General features: G+C 38.6%; 1 protein-coding gene across 4 annotated transcripts in view; it reads right to left on the bottom strand.

Moving 5' to 3' along the window:
- LOC145674668 (coiled-coil domain-containing protein 102A) overlaps positions 1–15,400 on the bottom strand; it is a 93,810-nt gene extending 78,410 nt beyond the window's left edge. For all 4 annotated transcript variants that reach the window (XR_014129012.1, XR_014129011.1, XM_081744893.1 and 1 more), the window contains exons 1-2: positions 15,246–15,400; positions 8,341–8,468 (exon numbers count right to left, since the gene is read on the bottom strand). Coding sequence is in view for 2 of the 4 variants with exons in the window: in XM_081744893.1 (XP_081601019.1) it covers positions 8,341–8,451 (111 nt within the window). In the remaining 2 variants the exon portion in view is untranslated. The remainder of the gene's footprint in view (positions 1–8,340; positions 8,469–15,245) is intronic.
- Positions 15,401–19,907: the final 4,507 nt, after the last annotated feature.

Below are 19,907 nucleotides of genomic sequence, written 5' to 3'. Positions count from 1 at the left end.
ACCGGCAGGGAAATTGCCAAAAGTGAACATTTTTATTTTTTTAGGGTTCTAAAGGGGGATGAAGAAATTCCCATGCTATTTAAATGGGCGTTTTCTTGGGATACAAAATATTATATTTTAGACAGTTGAAATAGGAAAAGAAACGGTAGAATTGTGGGTTCAAGAGATGCGAGGCCGTAGGCCGAGCAAAGAGAGTGTGTGGAACGAAGCCCCCGGATAGGCAGATTCAGGAAATATGAAGAGCAAATTCACGAAATTCACTGTTGATTCAAAAGCCGATAAATAAGAAATGCGAGGTTGTAGGCTGAGCAAACCCGGGGGACTGGGGGCGGAGCCTTCACCTAGCCAAAGGCTAGTATATATATAATGGCGGATCAAGGATATGATCAAAGGAGGGGCTAAACCATAGTTTGCCACTTTATCCAGTGTAGAGCAGGATTGAAGCCCATTTTATCCAGTGTTTACCTGAGCGTCAAGGGGGGCTAAGGGATCCCCCCTTGGATCCGCGCTTATATATATATATATATTGGGAATCCTAAAAATGACGATAATCTTCAGGTCAAAATAAAGCGAAAATGCCCTATTATGGTACGGTATACCCTTCGGACCCTCCTTCAGCAACTATGGAGAATCAAAATTCCACAATGTGGCAACGACGCAGATTAACTTGTAACCACCAAATTCGCGGCTCTACGAATCCATCAAGCAGTTACATCGATTGTTATGCAACTAAGTGGCGCTAGTGTCAACGTATATCGACTTTAACTGCCATCTGGAAAGAATCGATGCAACTATTTGGTTGATTGGTAGATCTACTCTGTGGCTCTTTATCTGCGACGTAGCCACATAGTGGAATTCGCGCCTTCAGACGAGGGCCCGAAAGGTATACAGTTAATATTTTCGTTATTTTGACATGTAGAATAGTGCTCTGCAGCCCGTGGGCGCCACTTTTAGAACACCCGATATAATACAAAGCGATAATTTAGCGAGGAACATACTTAACTAAATGTAGAATCGCACGTGCGGAAGTCCTCTTTTGGTATCTTCCGAAGTTCAGTCGTCACGTTTGTTTTGATCTTTTCTACGGTGACCAAACAGGTATTGGTGCTGTTTTCCTTAAAGAATTTTAATCGTAAACTGACTAAGTCTATTAAAATAGGTATCTGACCCAATTTCCCTCATTTGTATAAAAACTTGATGTTCGCACGATACTCGAACTGCGACATTGCACCAACTGTTCACCAAATACTCCTCCGTTTAGGTACACTACTCGTAAACTGACTGTTATGACCTGATCACACTTGTCACATTCATAGTTAGAGAATCTAAGGACCGTACTGTACAAAATTTGGGAAGTTTTTGACTGTTCCTCGTATTTTCAGCATCGAACCTACGGAAGACGGGACCTGACGATTTAAAGTGATATCTCAACTATCATTCGGATTTATATCCAAGACGAGTAACCCCACCAGGAATCGAACCCAGGACCTACCAAACAGGAACAGACGCATTAACCAATGGCAACTAATGAGAGGGGCTTATACACTTTATTTCGCTTTTCTTCTTAGTTTCGTCTTCCATATACTCATAAGGAAGAAACTAAGCCTTTACGTTGGAAGACAAATACTATCGTGTAAGTTGGAAAGGTTCTTTTGAAGCTCATCAGATAAACATCTGTACACATTTTTACTTGATCTTTACCGTCCCCTTAAAGAATAGAGTTAATTTGAAAGCAACACTTAATATTGCATGCCCATCTTCAACTGCACGCAAGGGTTAGAAATTCCAAGCACAAAACAACGGACAATTGAACGGCCTTTCTATTGTGACACTAGGCATTACCAACCTGTCTGTGCTTTGGTTTTCCACCACCGTTGCAATGGAGGCCTACTTTGAAGTCATCACGTACCATGAGATCTGAACGATGAACCTGCAAGGATTCTCTTCAACAATATTCGTGCCATTTTTTATACACTAGGATAAGGCAAGAGCAAGGCAAACTCATTTTAACAGCTTAACTTCCATATGTAATATATATATATTTTTTTTTCACCTTACACAATTGTTCTGTGCCTTATGTTGGAGGATCTATACTTTTGCAAATCTACATTCCATTGTTAGGAACTTATAGTATTAGTATTTACATTTCATAGTTTTTTAAATTAATTTCCATTTGCCCTGCCCCGATGAGTTTCTCTTATTACTTTTGCTTTAAAGCTGCTGTCACTAAGTCAGAAAAAAAAAATGTTTGTTATATGTTACGTAAGAAATTCAATTAAGATTTTTTGTATCTAAAATATATTAAAGGATAAATGGAGGGTACAGCGATTTTTTTTTACCACTATATCCTCTATAGACGTGAGTTTAATGAAATTCAATGAAAAATGTGTGACTGGGTTGTTGATCGAACCCGAGCCTCAGACGTACTGTATCAATGCGCTGACCACTATTATTATCCATATTTAATTCAACCATCTTAAGTGTTAATTCATATGAACACTAAGTTGTCTAAATGCAGGAATGTGTGATCAGGGAGCGGGCGTGACAGACTAGTGGTTAGAGTATACCAGCACGATAAGCCGGGGATCTCGATATCATTCTCAGTCCAGTCACACATTTTCCACTCTCAATTTCATATTTTATATATATATATATATATATATATATATATATATATATATATCAGGTGTTCTAAAAATGGCGCCCATGGACAACAGAGCGCTATTCTGCAGGTCAAAATAAAGCGAAAATGCTATATTAAGGGTTCGCTGTTTGACAACCTTGTGGATTAACTTGGAACCATGAACTGGATTGATTGATTGATTGATTTTGAGTTTTACGTCCCGTTCAACAGCGAGGCTATATGAGACGTGGACCTACTGATTAACGTGGAATCCGAACCACATGAGCTCCCGCCGGGAATCGAACCCGGGTCTCCCACGCCAAAGGCGCATATGCTAACCGCTTAGCCACGGAGGAGCTCCCATGAACTGGATTTGCAAAACCAAAAATTTCATTATGTGGCAACGTCGCATATTAATTTAGAACCATTAGCATTGCTCTACTAATCAGTCAAGCAGTTATGTCTATTATTATGCCAACAGGTGGTGCTAGTCTCAACGTCTATCGACTTTAACTGCCATCTGGGAAGAATCGATGTAACTATTTGATGGATTGGTAGATCTACTCTATGGTTCTTTATTTGCAATATTGCGACATCGGTACGCGTCTCCAAATGAGGACCCAAAGATATACAATTATATGTATTTTTCGCTTTATTTTCACTTGTAGAATAGTGCTCTGTAGTTTGTGGGAGTCATTTTTGGAACACCCGATATATATATATATATATATATATATATATATATATATATATATATATATATATATATATATATATACTAAGCAATATGCTATTCAGTGACTTGTCAAACCAAGCACAAACAGTCCAGAACTTACTGTTACAGCATAACATTTAATGACTAATAATAATAATAATAATAAAAGAGTTTCTTAACCTCACGTTTCCTATGGTGACATTCCGGTAGTAAACGACATGATTAAATTTTAATGTTGAAAATAAAATAAAATAAACAATTTCAAATTAACAACTAATTAGTTAACAATAACTAACACGAAATAATGAAGTTATCCGCTGCAAGATCTTCTGCGATTAATGAAAACTGGATTCTGCAGGAAATTGAGTCGAGAACAAAGTGCAAGAGATAAATGTGCTAACCTTCTATAACTTTCACAAGTATATCCATTTGCCAATATTTCATAAGTACTTCGAGAACCCTAGCAGCGAAACCACAGCGTCCAGATACTTTAAAATGCAATTTTCTTTAAATACCACGTTAGATTGAAAGTTTTGTTTATATCCTAAAATTCAGTAAGTTCATTGCTATTGCCAATAATCGCAAAGTATTGGCTGTGATTCAGTGATATTTTTAATAGGACTGCAATAAAATTACACGATAATTATCTACGTAAATATCTGAAACGAAAGTTTTCAGGTATTTTTCTATGAAAAGTGACTCAGTATGTGTGAAAATATACTCTACTATATAAAAATTGACACGTGTAAAAGTACCAACATTAAGAAAATTGTAACAAATTTCAACATACATGAGTCAGGCTAAGGAATGGTGCCGACTAGTTGATATCTTATTTTGAAAAACACACGCTGCTGCAGGTAATTAGCAACTAGAAAATCAAGTCAGACGATTTATTTAGAACATTTGTCAATTTTTCTTTTACTTTTTTCGGCAGCACTAAATCTGACACCAGCATAACAGTAGAGGCTGAAACTTCCGGGAATAGCTGTAAAATGAATGTAACTAGAGTTCAATTACTCGCAGAAGTCCAGTACTTCGACCATGCCCTTTCATGAGATTTTATCAAGTATCTTGCACACTCATCAAATTAATTGCCTTACCAAATTAACGAACAACTTGATGAGATGGCAACATTGTACCTCCAAGTTTAACAACGGTGTAGCAGGTCTTGGTATCCTGACATAACTAATGCCTGTAGCGAAGGATATGCCGGTCTTATTTCGGTTTATTCTTAAATATATTAAAGCGATACGATATTTATTGTATTGAAATTTTTAAGTTAACTTATGAAGTGGTAAATCCTCGTTCTCAAACGATTATGAAAAAATTGAGGTAGAAGTTCTACCAAAAGTATAAAACTGAAATTAGCGCTACCTTGTTTCTGAACTCACAATGGCCCAGTAAGTTCCTCCGTAGCATAGTGGTTTAACCGCCGCATTTGTAATTCGTAGGTCCGTCTTCGAATTCAAGTCATGGTACTTGCTTTTATTTTTATTTCTACAATCCAACTGGAAAATCATTCACAGTTTAACGTCCCATGGTTATGCTCTTTAGGCTAAGAAAGACGGATAATTAAGGAATATGAATGATAACGGGATAATTGGTAGGATGAGAATGTGAGAGGAAACGGGAAAACCCCGAGAAAATCCACCGACACGATGTTGTCCACCGCAAACTTACTTGGCTGAGGATCGAACAATGGACCCCATGCATTAGACGTAAGCGCTCTACCGGTAACACATCGTGCTCCCTTACAATCCAACTCGTTAACATTGTTAAATTATTTTGTTTATTTGCTTGTACGCAACTTGTTGCTCTCAATGCAATAAATAGAAGATGCGTTGCACATTCAATCCTACACAAATAAACCCGTGTTTTTTGCATCAATAAACTATAAATTCAACTTAACCACTTATAATTTTGTGCACCATGAAAGTGTAGAGGCAAAATATGTGCAGAAAAAATGTCGCGTATCCTGTGAATGACGTTTTATCAAAAATTGTACCCTTTTCTTTATATATTCGAAATGTTTGACGATTTTAAATGTGAAAAAACAGTACTGACACATTTATTTTCAATATTTTTGTTGAATAATAGTGTAAAATAATTAAATTAGATGGAAAAGATTTAAACATTGGTTTTCTTTCACTGTAAACACTGCTAAGAAAGTTTCGTGAAGAGAAAATGGTACTATTCAGCATTGAATTGTATCATTACACTTTCATTCAATTAAGTATCCTAAGGGAGAAGGGCATTTAAATATTTCCCATAAACCTGTTCTTCCCGTGCAATGAACGAGCATTTCAGCTTGTTCAAGAATAAACCCAACCGAAACCTGCATATTCTTCGTTGGATGTATTAGATACGTCAGAATACGAAGACCTGCTACATAGTTTCCATACTTTGCAGGTACAAAGTTGCCATCTCATGAAGGTGGTCATTAGGGGGAGAGTCAATTAATAATGTGTGTGTGTATGGAAGGCCAATAGAGGCAGATGTTATAGGAAAACCAGTAGCCTGGAGCATGGGAACTTATGTCTAATAGGTTCACCAAAAGCTGAGCTGCGATGACGTTACTGGCATTCCCACTAAACAACTCTGTAGACATAAAATCATTAACGTCCATTTACTTTATCTATTAATATTCCTAAATTAAATGACATAATAACACATTCCTTAAAATCAAATTGTTTCGTCCAGAGTGGAGTCTGTGGATACAGTTGTGTTATATGCCTTTGGACTAATTGCAGCAGAGAAGGGTTAATGCTTAACATGAAGAGGAACTTAAGATATTTCCTTAAAAATGTTAAAATAGAAATGAAATCATTCAGTTTAATGTCACACGTTTAAGCGCTAAGTGATTAAGGCAAGTGAATGATGATCGAAGAATTGGTGGAATGAGACAGTGGAAGGAAACGTGAGTACTTCGAGAAAACGCACGGACACGACGTTGTCCACCACAAACCTACTTGACCTGGGATCGAACTAGGGACCTCACGCACTACAGCTGAGCGCTCTACCACTGAGTTACCGCGCCGGCAATGTTATAATACAGATACACATATTTATCAGACGGAGGACGTTCGGTACTCGAACTGCTTCCTTGCATGATTGTTCCATATACTTTCTCTTAATTCTTCTAAATAGCAATTATTTGTTGGTAAAAATTTGAGTTCCCAACTACGATGGCAAATAACACAAGAACATTTTCATACGGGTATTAATGTCTACGTCTACCCCAAAGATACTCAAGATCTTGAACGAGTTGTATAGATTGCGTACGAAGAGCTCGAAAAAAAATTGCATGACATTTAGTATCTCCCCCGAATCCATCGACGCCTCAAGTGGCGGTACTGCGACTTACAGTGAGTCATTCCAAACGATCTCGTTTATACGTATACCCACCGTCGGTGATACGCCTGCACCCTACGACCCCCCCCCTGCTATAAACTCGGGACCAGTGCTGCACTCCTGAACTGAGTTCGTTACATGACATTCGTGTTTTGTAGTAGCCATCTACCGGAAGTTGGTTCGTGTTTTATACATAAGTTTATGTGTTTGGGCCTTAAATTACTGTTACTGGTATAACAAACACAAAGTTTTGCGCACTGTTCTAGAGCCCATGCTCCTTCGTCTTTAGTGTACGTCATCTCTGCGGTGGTGGGAGGGCACTGAAATTAAATGTATTACGGTGGTTTCGATTTCAGCTGTAACTGTAGGTCCGCATTTCATATAGCCTCGCTGCTGCGAAGGGTCGCTAAACTTTTTTTAAAAAAAGTAAAGAAAAGAAAAAAATAGAAGCTTATCTCAGTTCACAGGCTATCCGTCGAAGATAACAACAACCAAAGGCAATATAAGTGAACTTTTACAAAGCACCAGTGTGTTTTATGTCAATGTATATACAAGTCTTGTAGTTTGAACACTGAAATACCGATTGTCCACTTTTTTGGGTGGACAAAAGTCTTCTAATGATGGAACATTAATGTGAAAGTTCATGGGGAACTTCATAACAGATTTATTATTAGCCTTTACTCCATCCAAACACACAAAAGTCAGACCTAAGGGCCTGCAGTAGCTCAGTAGTACAGTGCTTACCTCTGGTGTGGTGGTCAATGGTTCGGTCTGAGCTTGCAACAAGTGGGCTTTCTGCTGGAGAAACGTCGTGTGTGTGGGTTCTGTTGTTTCCTCCCACTTTCTTCACTCCATCATTTGGTTCATTAGCATCACCGTCTCCCTTCGGCTCAGTCCAAATTAAAACGAAATGAAAACTCTCAGTTTAACGTCCCAAAATTACGCCCGTTAGGCTAGTGGAGACGATGAATAAGGCAAGTGAATGATGGAACAATTTGTAGAGTGATAAAGTGGGAGGAAACGGAAGTATCCCGAGGGAACTCACGGACACGATGTTGTTTACCACAAAGCTACTTTGCGGGGGATCGAATTAGGGACTCCACGCACAAGGGACCCCTAAACGCGCTACCACTGAGCCAACGTTCACCCCATTCACCTCAGTGCATAAACGTGTGACGTTACACTAGAAATTACATTTTCAAACGTCAGAACTACTGATAGGTAAAATTTGGGAATACTAACGTCAACGAAAGCTACGAGTCAAACTTGTATTTTCAGTCGTCGTGGAAACCTAGACTTTTTGAGTCCAGGAGTACGATATACAGTTTTTAGGATTCCTTTATTTTTGAAAGGAAGAAAAACGAAGACCGGAAAAAAAAATCGTTCCCCCTCAACTTAAGAATCCTTTCCTGCTGCACTTCTCTCCAAAATATTGCTAGCTTTTAACAAAAATCTAATCACTTTTGTCCAAACAACTTCTCCCCAAGATACACGACAAAGTTTACATCCTGTACACTTTAAACTATGTTCAAAAGACGGTTCATTTAGGTTCTAAAACTGGTTTATAATTCGATCATACAATAAAAATATTTTCATTAGAATGTTTTACACCTAGCATTTATTATTAATGAATGACACCCTTTTAGCTTACCTCTTTGGCTTCCCATTCCGTGTCATACCTACTGGAGGTGAGAGACGCAGTATCATGGTCACTGCGAGTGTGGCGTCGGGACGAAGTGCCGCTAGAGTTTGCTTGAGCCATTTTGCCTTTTATGGTATCTGTCAATAAAAACAGAACAATATTTCAATCTGTTGCATTTTACATACTGTATATTATAAAGGCAACCAAGAAAGTTCTGTCGCCTTTTGAGGAGGTTTGTGTTTAATTGGCCCTAACATCGTGACTTGAATGTGAATGGAGATAAGGCGAGGGTCTGTTGTTCGTGTGGGTATATCCAACATAATACCTGGTTCTGGCAGTTCAGTTACACCATGAACTTACGTAAGGACACAGTGTACATGGCAGCTCCATAGAATGTCATAAGAACGTGTATGCTGTACAAGTTCAAACTGGGGTCAAACGCCGCAGCAGCGAGGCAGAAGATATGTCAGGCCTTTTGTGAGAGTGTCGTGAGTACGCGGACAGTGCAGCGGTTGTTTAACAAGTTTAAGGACGGTGACGAAACATTCGAAGACGCACCACGTGCTGCAAGATCAACACATGTATAAAATTAAGATCTTCAGGCAGCAATTAAGGCGAACAGTGGCCAGGCATGTGAGGAACTGGGACTACAATTCAGCGTGAGTGAAGAAACCATTTGGCAGCACCTCCATCAACTTGGGAAGCACTACAACTTGGGTCGATGGGTTCCACATGATTTGACTCCGGGCCAGAAGGCAACGCGCACAAACAACTATGTTTCTTTGCTGTCTCGTCTGAGGAAGAAGCCATTTCTGGATAGGGTATTGGCATGTGAAAAGAAGTGGGTCCTGCATGCTCCACTGTGCCGTCATCATTGGTTAGCATCCTATGATCCGGTTTCAAAACAGCCGAAACCAGCACTGCCCCAGAATAAGGTCCTCCTGTGGACTGCTCGCGCCATCGTGTATCTTGAACTGCTACCAGGTGGTCAAAGCATCAATGCAACTGTGTGCTGTCAGCAGTTAAGCCGTGTTCAAGAAAAACTCAAAACTCTGGAGCCAGTACTTCTGAATCGCAAAGGGGGTCTTCCTGTTACAGGATAACGCTAAGCCCCAAATGGCTAGGATGACCTGGGACACCATTCTACGCCTTTGATGGAGAACACTATTGCATCCACCATACTCCCCGGATATTGCACCGTACGATTATCACCTGTTCCCTTCTTTGGACAATTACTTTAGAGGACGCCAGTTCAAATCCCTAGTAGAGGTGCAAAATGCACTTGATACCTTCTTCGCTTCACGGCCCACCAAGTTCTACCGCGATGGAAAAAAATGAAATGAAATATTTCAGTTTTACGTCACATGATTATGCCAGCTAGGCTAAAGGAGACGGTGATGATGAGAAATGATTGAAATGAAGAAAGTGGAAGGATACGGGAGAACCCCTAGAAAACCCACGCACAAGGTGTTTGTCCACCACAAAGCTCACTTGGCGCGAGCTGACTACTGCGATGGAATCCATGGCCTTCCAGAGGGTTGGCTGAGGGTCGTCGATGTTGATGAGGACTATTTTTGATCTTCCAGGTACGTCTTAGGTGACATATCGATGTTCGAAGGTGGTGGGTGAAAAAGAGACAGAAATTCCTTGGTTATCTTCATAATACATAAAATAACGTGTATGTTTGTCTGTCTATACCTATCTCTTACATAGAAAGGAGTCACCTAGAGCCAACTGGACCGGGAATCGAACCCTGGTCTCTTGTTTCAAAGACGCGTGTACTAATCATATAACCACGAAAGAGTTAAACAATCAAAAAAAAAAAAAAACTGTAATAGACAGCAAGAAACATTGTTTTATATGGGTTCAGTACCGTGAGAATAGATTCCATCTCCGAATTTGTGACCGGAAGTTCTAAAAACTACCACTTCCTGTTTCTGTATTCATCATACAACAAAAACTATAAGGAACAGCGAGACTCATTTCATTCATAAATGGGTCTGTAAATGATGTCTGGTATCAAATTGAAAGATCTATACGCTAAGAATGTATCGAACCGACTGGACTAGGCATCTAATGCTCTATCTGTAACAGGAGTGTAGACTGGAAACCCTCTTTCCATGGTGAAACTTACAGGTTTCACTACTGACATGAGGGCGGACAGGGGGGACTATTACTAAAATGCCTAAGCCTACATGGCAACTTTGTCCGAACACCTCCAGTTTTATATATATCAATCATGACAAGACACGGTATGCTAACGCCCTCATTATCCAGAAGCCGAATTATATCTGGGTAACAAAATGTTCAGAATCAAATGCAAACAGAGGGTGGTAAAAATCCCCGGATTAGGAACTAGGTTCCATTTTTAAACTAGTCATGGCTACATGTAATACAAGATCAACTGGGGCATCGTCGGATTAAAAGAAGAAGAAAAGGAAAAGACCTAATCCAATTGAAGACCGGACACCTATTCTATTATAGCGAATCAGAATATGGCAAGGCCGGCGGCCTTGGATTTCTTATCAACGAAAAACTGAAAAACGATGTCCTGAAGATAGATAGTACCTCTACGCGAGTAGCAAGGCTTATTGTCAAACGCTCTCAGAGATATACACTACAAGTGAATCAAATGTATGATCCTGCAACAATCCATTTAGAAAAGGAAGTGTAAGAATTCTACGAACACTTGAACAGAGGAAATAACTACGTAAAGGTTATCAAGGAAATTCTCAACGCCCGAATAGAACAAAAAGAGACAAATTCAGAATCAATAGCAAATTTCGAATATGGCAAACAAGAAGAACGTAGAAGCTTCTTAGAATTCGCTTCTTAGTAGTAGCAGAAGACGAACAGACGTACATTATGAATTATTTCTTTAAAAAAGATGAAAAAAAAAAAAGAGAAAAATGAACAGAAAATATACATAGAGATATCCAAGTGGAAGGACTAGTGAAATTGACTACATCATGTCAAACAGAAGACACATGACTGAAGACTGCAATGATATAAACAGGTTTAACGCAGAAAATGAATAATAAGGTGTAAACCGCAGCTGAAGACCAAAGTGGTAAGAACGCTTATAGGATTACAAAAAAGTGTTGAAATAAAAATTCTTGGATATCACCGTAATGTCTTTCATCTGGAACTGAACAACCATTTGCCGGACTCGATGAAAATATGAACATTTCAGAGGCTAAAAGGGAGACAAAAATTCTGATGGACACACCTACGAAGATATGAAGTATTACGAAGGAAAAAAAAATAATCTTCGAGGAAAGTGCCGTCTGATTAAGAAAAGAGAAATGAAGATTAATAGTGACAACGCTTTATCCATATAATATTTGAAAATGAAATGAAATCTTTGAGTTTTACGTCCCACGGTTATGCCGGTTAGGCTAAAGGAGACGGTGATAATGAGTAATGAATGAAATGGTGGAATGAAGAAAGTGGGAGGAAACGGGAGAACCCCGAGAAAACCCGCGCACACGGTGTTTGTCCACCACAAAGTTCACTTGGCGGGGGCTGGGTTCGAACCCGGGACCCCAAGCGCCAGAGGTGAACGCTCTACCACTGAGCATATAATATTTGAAACTTTGCAAGACAATATACAAATGCATTACAGAAGATGAATTATGGACATTTATTCATGCATAGGAATGAGGTACAACCAAAGAAAATAATTAACGAACTTAAACAGTTCGTTACTGAATTCTCTATGTCTGTCTGTCTGTCTGTTATTTGCGATTGTTTCAATTTGAACCCTGCATTCGATAGAGCATCAGAAACTATCTGAGAAAGTGATTAAATTTTTCACTCTTACCGTTCCCGAGATATTGACCAAGAAATGGCTGTTCAGGAGCCATATCTCGGGAATGATAAGTCATAGAGAGATGATATTTTGCGAATTTTTGCGAGAAACAGAAGAAGGTGCGGATAAAAAGATTTACATCTAGGAACAATGACAGTTATTCTTCCCGCTTCATCTCTCCATTCTTTTTAAGTTCATTCTGGCAATGCTCTTGGAGCATTTTCAACTGGTTCTAATATGGAGTTTGCACCAGTGATTGTTGTTTATGAGAGATTTCGAAACTCACTGTAAATCAGGATGGCAACACTGTTTGTGTGACATTACTGCCATGTTCTTCATCACACGTTCCGCTCCCGTAGGTACCAGTTTACTTGCATCTATTTTTCATTTTCTGCCTTTTTCTGGCGTTTTTGGGGGTATAACTAGGCACAGCCTCACACGCTCACGGCTTGGTATATGTATTATATGTAACGGGTAAATAAGGCATTTCCTCTCCAAGCATCTATCACCACGATGATTAGCGATCCACAATTAGTGATGGTACCAATTTTCATATAAATCTAGCTGTCAGGGTTCGCATTCGTCCCTTGTGAGTAGAATAACTGAATTAGCGGGTCTTTGCATTGAAAGAAACAAAGAAATTTATCAAAAATAACTCATGTACAAATGATGAAATGCAGTTTGGCTTCAAACAATTTGTTTCTCAGAAATTGTTTAATCCTTCTGTAACGATTATTTTCATGACATGTTTTATCTTGTGCTCTCCATTCAACCACCCTACTGTAGAGACAAAAAGCCCTCCAACCACCCACACTTTATTTCCTTGTTAGTTTCACAAATGGGAGTAGCAATGCCACAAAAAAATAGGAGGTTTCGTTAAAATATAGAAAATGTAAGAGTTTATAGGAAGAGATACAAATATATAGGAAAAATAGGAGCATTGGAAAGCATGATATAATAAAAAAAGATATAAATCTAATACAACTAAAATAAAGAGTTTGTTTGTGTGTTTGTCTGTCTGTCTGTGTGCGGCCTGGGGACCAGACGAGTGGACTGAGAGTTACCAAATTTTGGTCAGGTGTGCCTTGGTCCAGGCCCCAGATCAATACGAAGCGCATTTTTCAGAGTTCTGACCAGTTGGGTCCAGGGGGAGCGTTTACGAGGACCGATCTGGGGACCAGACAAGTTGACCGAGAGTTACGAAATTTTGGTAACGGATACCTTGGTCCAGGCCCCAGACCAGAGTGAAACGTTTTTGTCAAAATTCGAACCGGGGTGTTTAGCGGGACATATAAAAATAGTACAAAATGACCGATATTAGTGTCGAATTCATAGTTCTCGCGGTCGCTGAGATCAATGGTGAAACTCCCATCGTATTAACTTCCAAATTCATCCTATTCGGCTGCGGGTCGGGGTCACCGGGGGGAAGGAATACCGAGACATGTAAAAGTAATCCAAAATGACCGATATTAGTGTCAAATCCATAGTTCTCGCGGTCGCTGAGATCAATGGTGACACTTCCATTAGAGACGACTTACAAATTCAGCTACCATTGCATGCGGGCCGGGGTCAGTGGTTGGGAGGGAATACCGAGGCATGTGAAAATAGCCCGAAATGACCGATATTAGTATCAAATCCATAGTTTTCGCGGTCGCTGAAATGAATGGTGATACTTCTACAGGGATTGACTTCCAAATACATCACCCATTCGAAAAGTGGGCATATTCAGCTAGTATACAATAAATGAAACGAGTTAAACTTTCATTATTACTTAGTTTTTGTATCCGTTCCAATCACACTAAGTGCCTGTGTTAATGAGTATGTAACTGAATGATTTTTATAGAATCGATTTCGAGGGACAATCGCTCAGCAGTACAGCCCTTATCTCTGGTGCGAGAGGTCTCTGGTTTGACCCTTGTCCACACGAGTTTGGGATGGCATTTGGTATCTCCCTCAACTCGTTTCATGGTTCCAGAATCGAGTACCTTGTTTTTGTCTAAATTACAAGGTAGAAGTACAAGCGCCCTGGGGGCTTCTAACTCTCCTCGCTAGCTGTTCCTAGCTCAGCTATATTTTGTAAAGTAAGTAACACACTGTAAATCTTATATGTGCAAGATTGGGGGAGATACTAAATCTCAGCCCGAGTTTGTGTTGGAAAATGTCGTGTCCGTGAGTTTTCTCCCACATTCTCATTTCACTAATTATTTTAAAATTCACTTTCATTAACTTGAAGTTTGATCTTCAGTTTAGCGTCCCTTTCACGGCAGCAAAGCTATATAAGACGTGGAATCTGAAGCACACGAGCTCCTCCGGGAATCAAACCCAGATCTCCGACAGCAAGGGCGAGTACGCTAACCGCTTAGCTACGACGATGCTCAATTACATTAATTCATCCGTCTCTTTTAGCCTAAAAGGCAATACAATGGGACAAAAACTGGAAAGTTCTTTTCATTTACAGATTCAATTAAGAAAATTCTATAGAAAAACTAGGATAAGTGGTGTTGACAATATCAATTGTTTTCCAGTTCTTGAATAACCTCTAATTCCTTGTGCTAAATAAAGTATAAAAAGTTAAATAATTCTGTACGTAAGACATATATATTGTATATACGATTATCCAATGGAAATTTTTATCAAATTTAAAGAATGCTTTCGATGGAAGCCCCAAAGCTAGGGGATGAATTCGTGACGCAGGGGAGGGGATAAAAAGCCAGTCTTATCGCCATTGCCGATGTGACTTCTATGTTGCAGAACTCTAGAGACGCCACTGCTTTTGTTTACTCTGCACTTCTGCCAAAACCTTCGAAAAGTGCAACAACCGGCGACTTGTAATCGGTAAGTTCACAAAACAATATGGACAGAAAATTACTTTTTTCAAATCCTCAGAGTTTCAGCAAGATGTAAATATTTATACAGCACTACTTAAGTAATACAGAGCTTCTGATTGACCCTAAATATATAAATATTTTGAGACACGCAAAAAGAAATAAAAAGTATTTACTTTGTTTGGAAATAAGCTTTCTTGTTTCCTGCCAACAACTAGCGTATAACTGACCACACATATGTAAGAAGTAGTTACATATTGAAATAAAAATAGTCTTACCTTTTTATAATATATAATTGATTCATAGGAAAAACCGTCATGTAGAAAATATACAAATCTCTGTCATCTCACAACCTCTCAATTTTTCACCCTCCATCATTACTTTCTTCTTCGTCTTCTTCTTCTTTGACAGAATATTTCTGTTTCATATTAACAGTGTTAGCAGGACAATTAAGTGAAATTACTGTACAGGCAACATTCACTACAATTCTCTTTAAGAATGAGTGGTTATTCACTACCAGGCATAGAAAAATACTCCGTACTGCAAAGCAACACAAAAAGTAAAAAAAAAAAAAAAAAAAATCATTATAACTACTATGTTGATTGTAGTCCCCACTAGATCGCAAATTTTGCAATGTGTTGACACTAATCGTTACGGAATGTAAATATAAATAGGTAACACGACTGAAGGCAGAGCCGGCCCATTTGGGGACGATCTTGGGAGACCCCAAGTTCCCAGTGAACTTTTACACACACACACACAAACACAAACATATATAAAACGTGCATTTGAAAATAGCATGGAAGTTAATAAATCAAACACATATAATCTATATGTTAATTTAAAATTCATAAATGTAAGCCTACAACTAACTAATAATATCTCTATATGGCCTCTCAAAAGTACATAGTAACAATACCACTTTCAAATGATTTATTAATAAACCATTTATTCTTGTTCAGAGAGAAATTTCTATTAGAGCATTTCTATTTTAAGTGTGTCCGTGCTGGCGCTGCTGTCATTGTGTGTTTTCCCGTACCTCTCTCAAAAGATGAGGGACAAGTTTTTTGTGATGAGTCCTTCAGCAGTGTGAAAATATGTGTTTATGATATGGAAGAAACAAAATAACTCTTCTTAAAATCTTAATAATCTTGTCTCCTTCGCTCTTTATCTTATTTTTCTTCCAAATATGAATATTAATTCCGTATAATTAGTAATAACAACTAACAGCTCTATAAATATTTATATCTTCCTATCTAAGTCCTTTCATAAGTACTTGCTCGTTACGTCTAAGGTATTTGGCTCATTTCAAAGAATATTAAATGAAAGATCGAGAAATTAAATAGGAGATTAATATAGGCGGCTGCAGGTATGAAAAAAACCTACCTAACCCTCAAAAACTTCCTACAATGGTTTTTAAACGGTTTTTTGTAGTATCAAATGTGCTGAATAACATATTAAAAGTTTACCAAAATTTGACCACGGGAAAGGCCCAATTTTCAAGATGGCGTCCAAAATGGTTGTTAACTCTTTTACAATTTTAGGCTTTCATTCAAGTAGCTACTGTATCATCACTATTTATCCTAGGATTATGGTTCGTGCATCATTCTCTTCAGAATAAAACAAGCTTTCAAGTGGTGCCATCCAAATGTGTGCATGGCCTACGTGGAAAGGGAAATTGAGAATAATTTGAGAAATTTCCCTCTTAAAAATCCCTTTTCTAAAGTTTTGCGCCCTCTGAAGCGGCTCCAAATAAGAATACATGGCCCAAACCTTCCTAGAGAAGTACTATGAGATATAGACTATGTACGTGCCAAATTACATTGTGAAATCTTTAGTAGTTACGACAGAATAAAATATTTACCAATATCCTACTCTGTGAATATATCTAACCAAATATATAAGTAGACAATAAATAGGACAGAACATAAAAGTTTGTAACACAGTACTATTAATCTGGGTATTATCATTCGTGACTTGTTGTTTTTAGAATTAAGCAAGGTTTCCTATTGGTATAATTCCCATGCGTCCATGATGCACGTGGAAAGGGAAATTGTGGATAATTCGGAAAAATTTCCCCTAAAATTCCCTTTTCTAAAGTTTTACGCCCTTTGAAGCGCCCCTGGATAAGATTACACTGCTACAGCAACACAAAAGACATTAAAAGTAAACAACAAAAAAGACTTAAACAACCAAAGAGAAGTGCTAGGATCTCTTAAGGTCCTTCTAAAAAGCCAAATAAATTGTCTCTTCTGCGGTATTACAGTCACACCAGGAAGTGCTGGTATTAGTTAGGTGAAAACAGAAGTAATTGTGAACAGTATTATTGAGTGTTGTAATAGTCGTTCAGATGAACGGGTGAGTATCGTGAAAGGAAGAATAGAATATTATGGACATTACCTGCACGCCGCTGGCTGTGTTTACCATCACTCTTGTAGCAGCAATTTTCGTTCTGAGCTTTGCATACTGCTACAGTTCCATAAATACTAAGAGGCGAAACGCAGTAGATCTGGCCGACCCAAAAACAAAGATTAAGAGCAAGCGTTCTTCAAAGTTCGATCTTATCTAGAAAATAATGACGATGAACCCTTTCTTTCATACCTGATTTCCTGTAAAGATTGTTAAATGGTATTTTGTAGGTAAAATATAAAGTATGATAACCGGGAAACCAGTACAGAGGGCATTACGTGGACATCTCTTGTTAGACAGATGTCTCAACTTTCTAATTGTCTCAGATCTAGAAAAAACAGCGCACAATTTGTCACTAGTAAATGAAGCAGAAACGCAATATTCATCAATGATATTGAAACAGATTACAATCGAAAGTGACATAAAGTCGGATACGCTGATCGAAATAAAGAAAATTATGGTCACAAGAAAGACAGAATTTGGCTACAGGTCAGAAACAGGTTTACTTTGGGCAAACTATCAGAAAATGTTGCAGTTTGCCCGATCACTCGTCAAAGCAGATCGCACAGGGTCCTGGATGATGCGCCTGCAAGCGGTGTTAGACTGTCTGCCAATATTTGCTGCTGCTGGACACTATAACTACCTAAAATCTGCATATATCTATGTGCAAGAAATGAGTCAACTGCAGAGCCGCATCCTGATGTATATACCGCATTTCCCAAGGGATTCCATGTGATTCGCAGCAGTAACCAGTTCTGGGCAGGCGTTAGTCCAGATCTAGTAATCGAGCAGACATTAATGAGATCCTTAAAGAGCAGTGGCAGGTTGATCTACGGAAGTGGCATGACTGAAGAAATGCGTGCTTTGTGGACAATGTCAACACCTATCTCATCTCAATATCACGATGCCATGCAGGGATTCAATGGTCTTACATATACAACCAGTCATCAGCATCGAGAAACAACATTGTCAAGGAAGAAAAGAGATCACTGAGACTTGGAGAAGATTAAAGAAAAACTTGTAACCTTTATGCCATTCTCACCAGACTCTTTGAGAAATATTGTTACGGGTGTAATTGCCAAAGAGGATGTCAATGTGCATAATTCACAGATGATCAGGAAAAATATTGTACAAAATATAATTGGAAAACCAATTTTAATGTATCATTTAAAACAAAAGACCAAACAAAAACCCTTGCCAACGAGTCCAGCATTAAAATTGACAAAAACAGAACCATTGATCCTGCTCTTCTCTATCAACGATTTTTGGTTGTCAAAAACTTGAGAACTTTCTTTAGAACGTGTATTGAGCTATGAGCTCAGTCCATTTGCAGTAGCCATGTTTGACGCCAAATAAATTTTGTAAAAGTGACAAAGCTCAACTGGCTCATACGATTGAGGTGTATATTACTAAACAAGCTATTATCGATTCGGTTTCAGCAATTGAACATTATGTGTTCGATGGTAGTTCACTTTTTCATCGGCTGCCTTGGATAAAGAGCAAGAGTTATGGTGGTATTGCACGTTCATACGTAGAATTTACCATAAAACATGATGGTAAGGCAAATGTTATTTTTGACTTTTACGAAGCTGGTCCTTCCATCAAGGATAATACACATCATCGAGGAGGCCAAATCACCCATTTCACTATCAGCTTCAATGAAGCAACAGAGTTTCTAGGGGGGGAAAGATGATTTTCCTGCTACAACTAGCAACAAACAGGAACTTTTCACATGGTGGCAGAAGAACTGCAGAAAAGTGGCTGCAGTGTTATCAATGCATCAGGAGATGCAGACGTAGACATCGTCAAAGCATCTGTCAAGTCATCAGAGCAACATTCAACAACATTGATTGGGGAGGATATAGATTTACTCATCCTCCTTCTTTATTGTGCTCAGTTTGATAATAAAGGCCTATATTTTCGTTCGGATAAGTCTACACTTCATAAGATATATGACATCAATGAAATGAAACGTGTTCTGGGTGGTAATGCCTATTCGCAACTGTTGTTCATTATGCTTAAACAGGATGTGATTCAACTTCGCACATATTTGGTGTAGGCAAGAAGCCAGTATTCCAAAGATTCATAAGCAGTGAAAAAAAAATCAGAACTGTGGAAATGTGTTCCTGCTGCCACATCAAACAAAATCTGTTGTAGCATCGTTAGGGGTAAAGGTAATGGCTATCTTGTTTATACGCAGAAGTACTGACCTCTTTGCGCTACCAACTCTTCAGTAAAAGAAAAACTGTTTCTTCCATATCACTCATCACTCCAGAGTACCTTCCTCCTACTGAGTCCTCTTACAAAATACTACAGCTTTAAAGTTTATTACCAAATCAAGGTTTAGATCAGAAATGACAGTGATATGAATGCAGTTGGTGGTGGAAACTATGACACAATCAGTATATACCTGTTATGACAGATACACCAGAAAGTCTTCTTCATATGCTTCACTGTAATTGTTCAACTGCCTGCCTAACAAAACGGTGCAGTTGCAAGAGGTATGGACTACCATGCACATCTGTTTGCAG

The sequence above is a fragment of the Thermobia domestica genome, chromosome 17 (assembly GCF_964235325.1).
Source record: "Thermobia domestica chromosome 17, izTheDome1.hap1.1, whole genome shotgun sequence".
Classification (NCBI taxonomy): domain Eukaryota; kingdom Metazoa; phylum Arthropoda; class Insecta; order Zygentoma; family Lepismatidae; genus Thermobia; species Thermobia domestica.
Note: the sequence above shows the minus strand (reverse complement) of the source record. Positions and strands in the feature narration are given on the sequence as shown.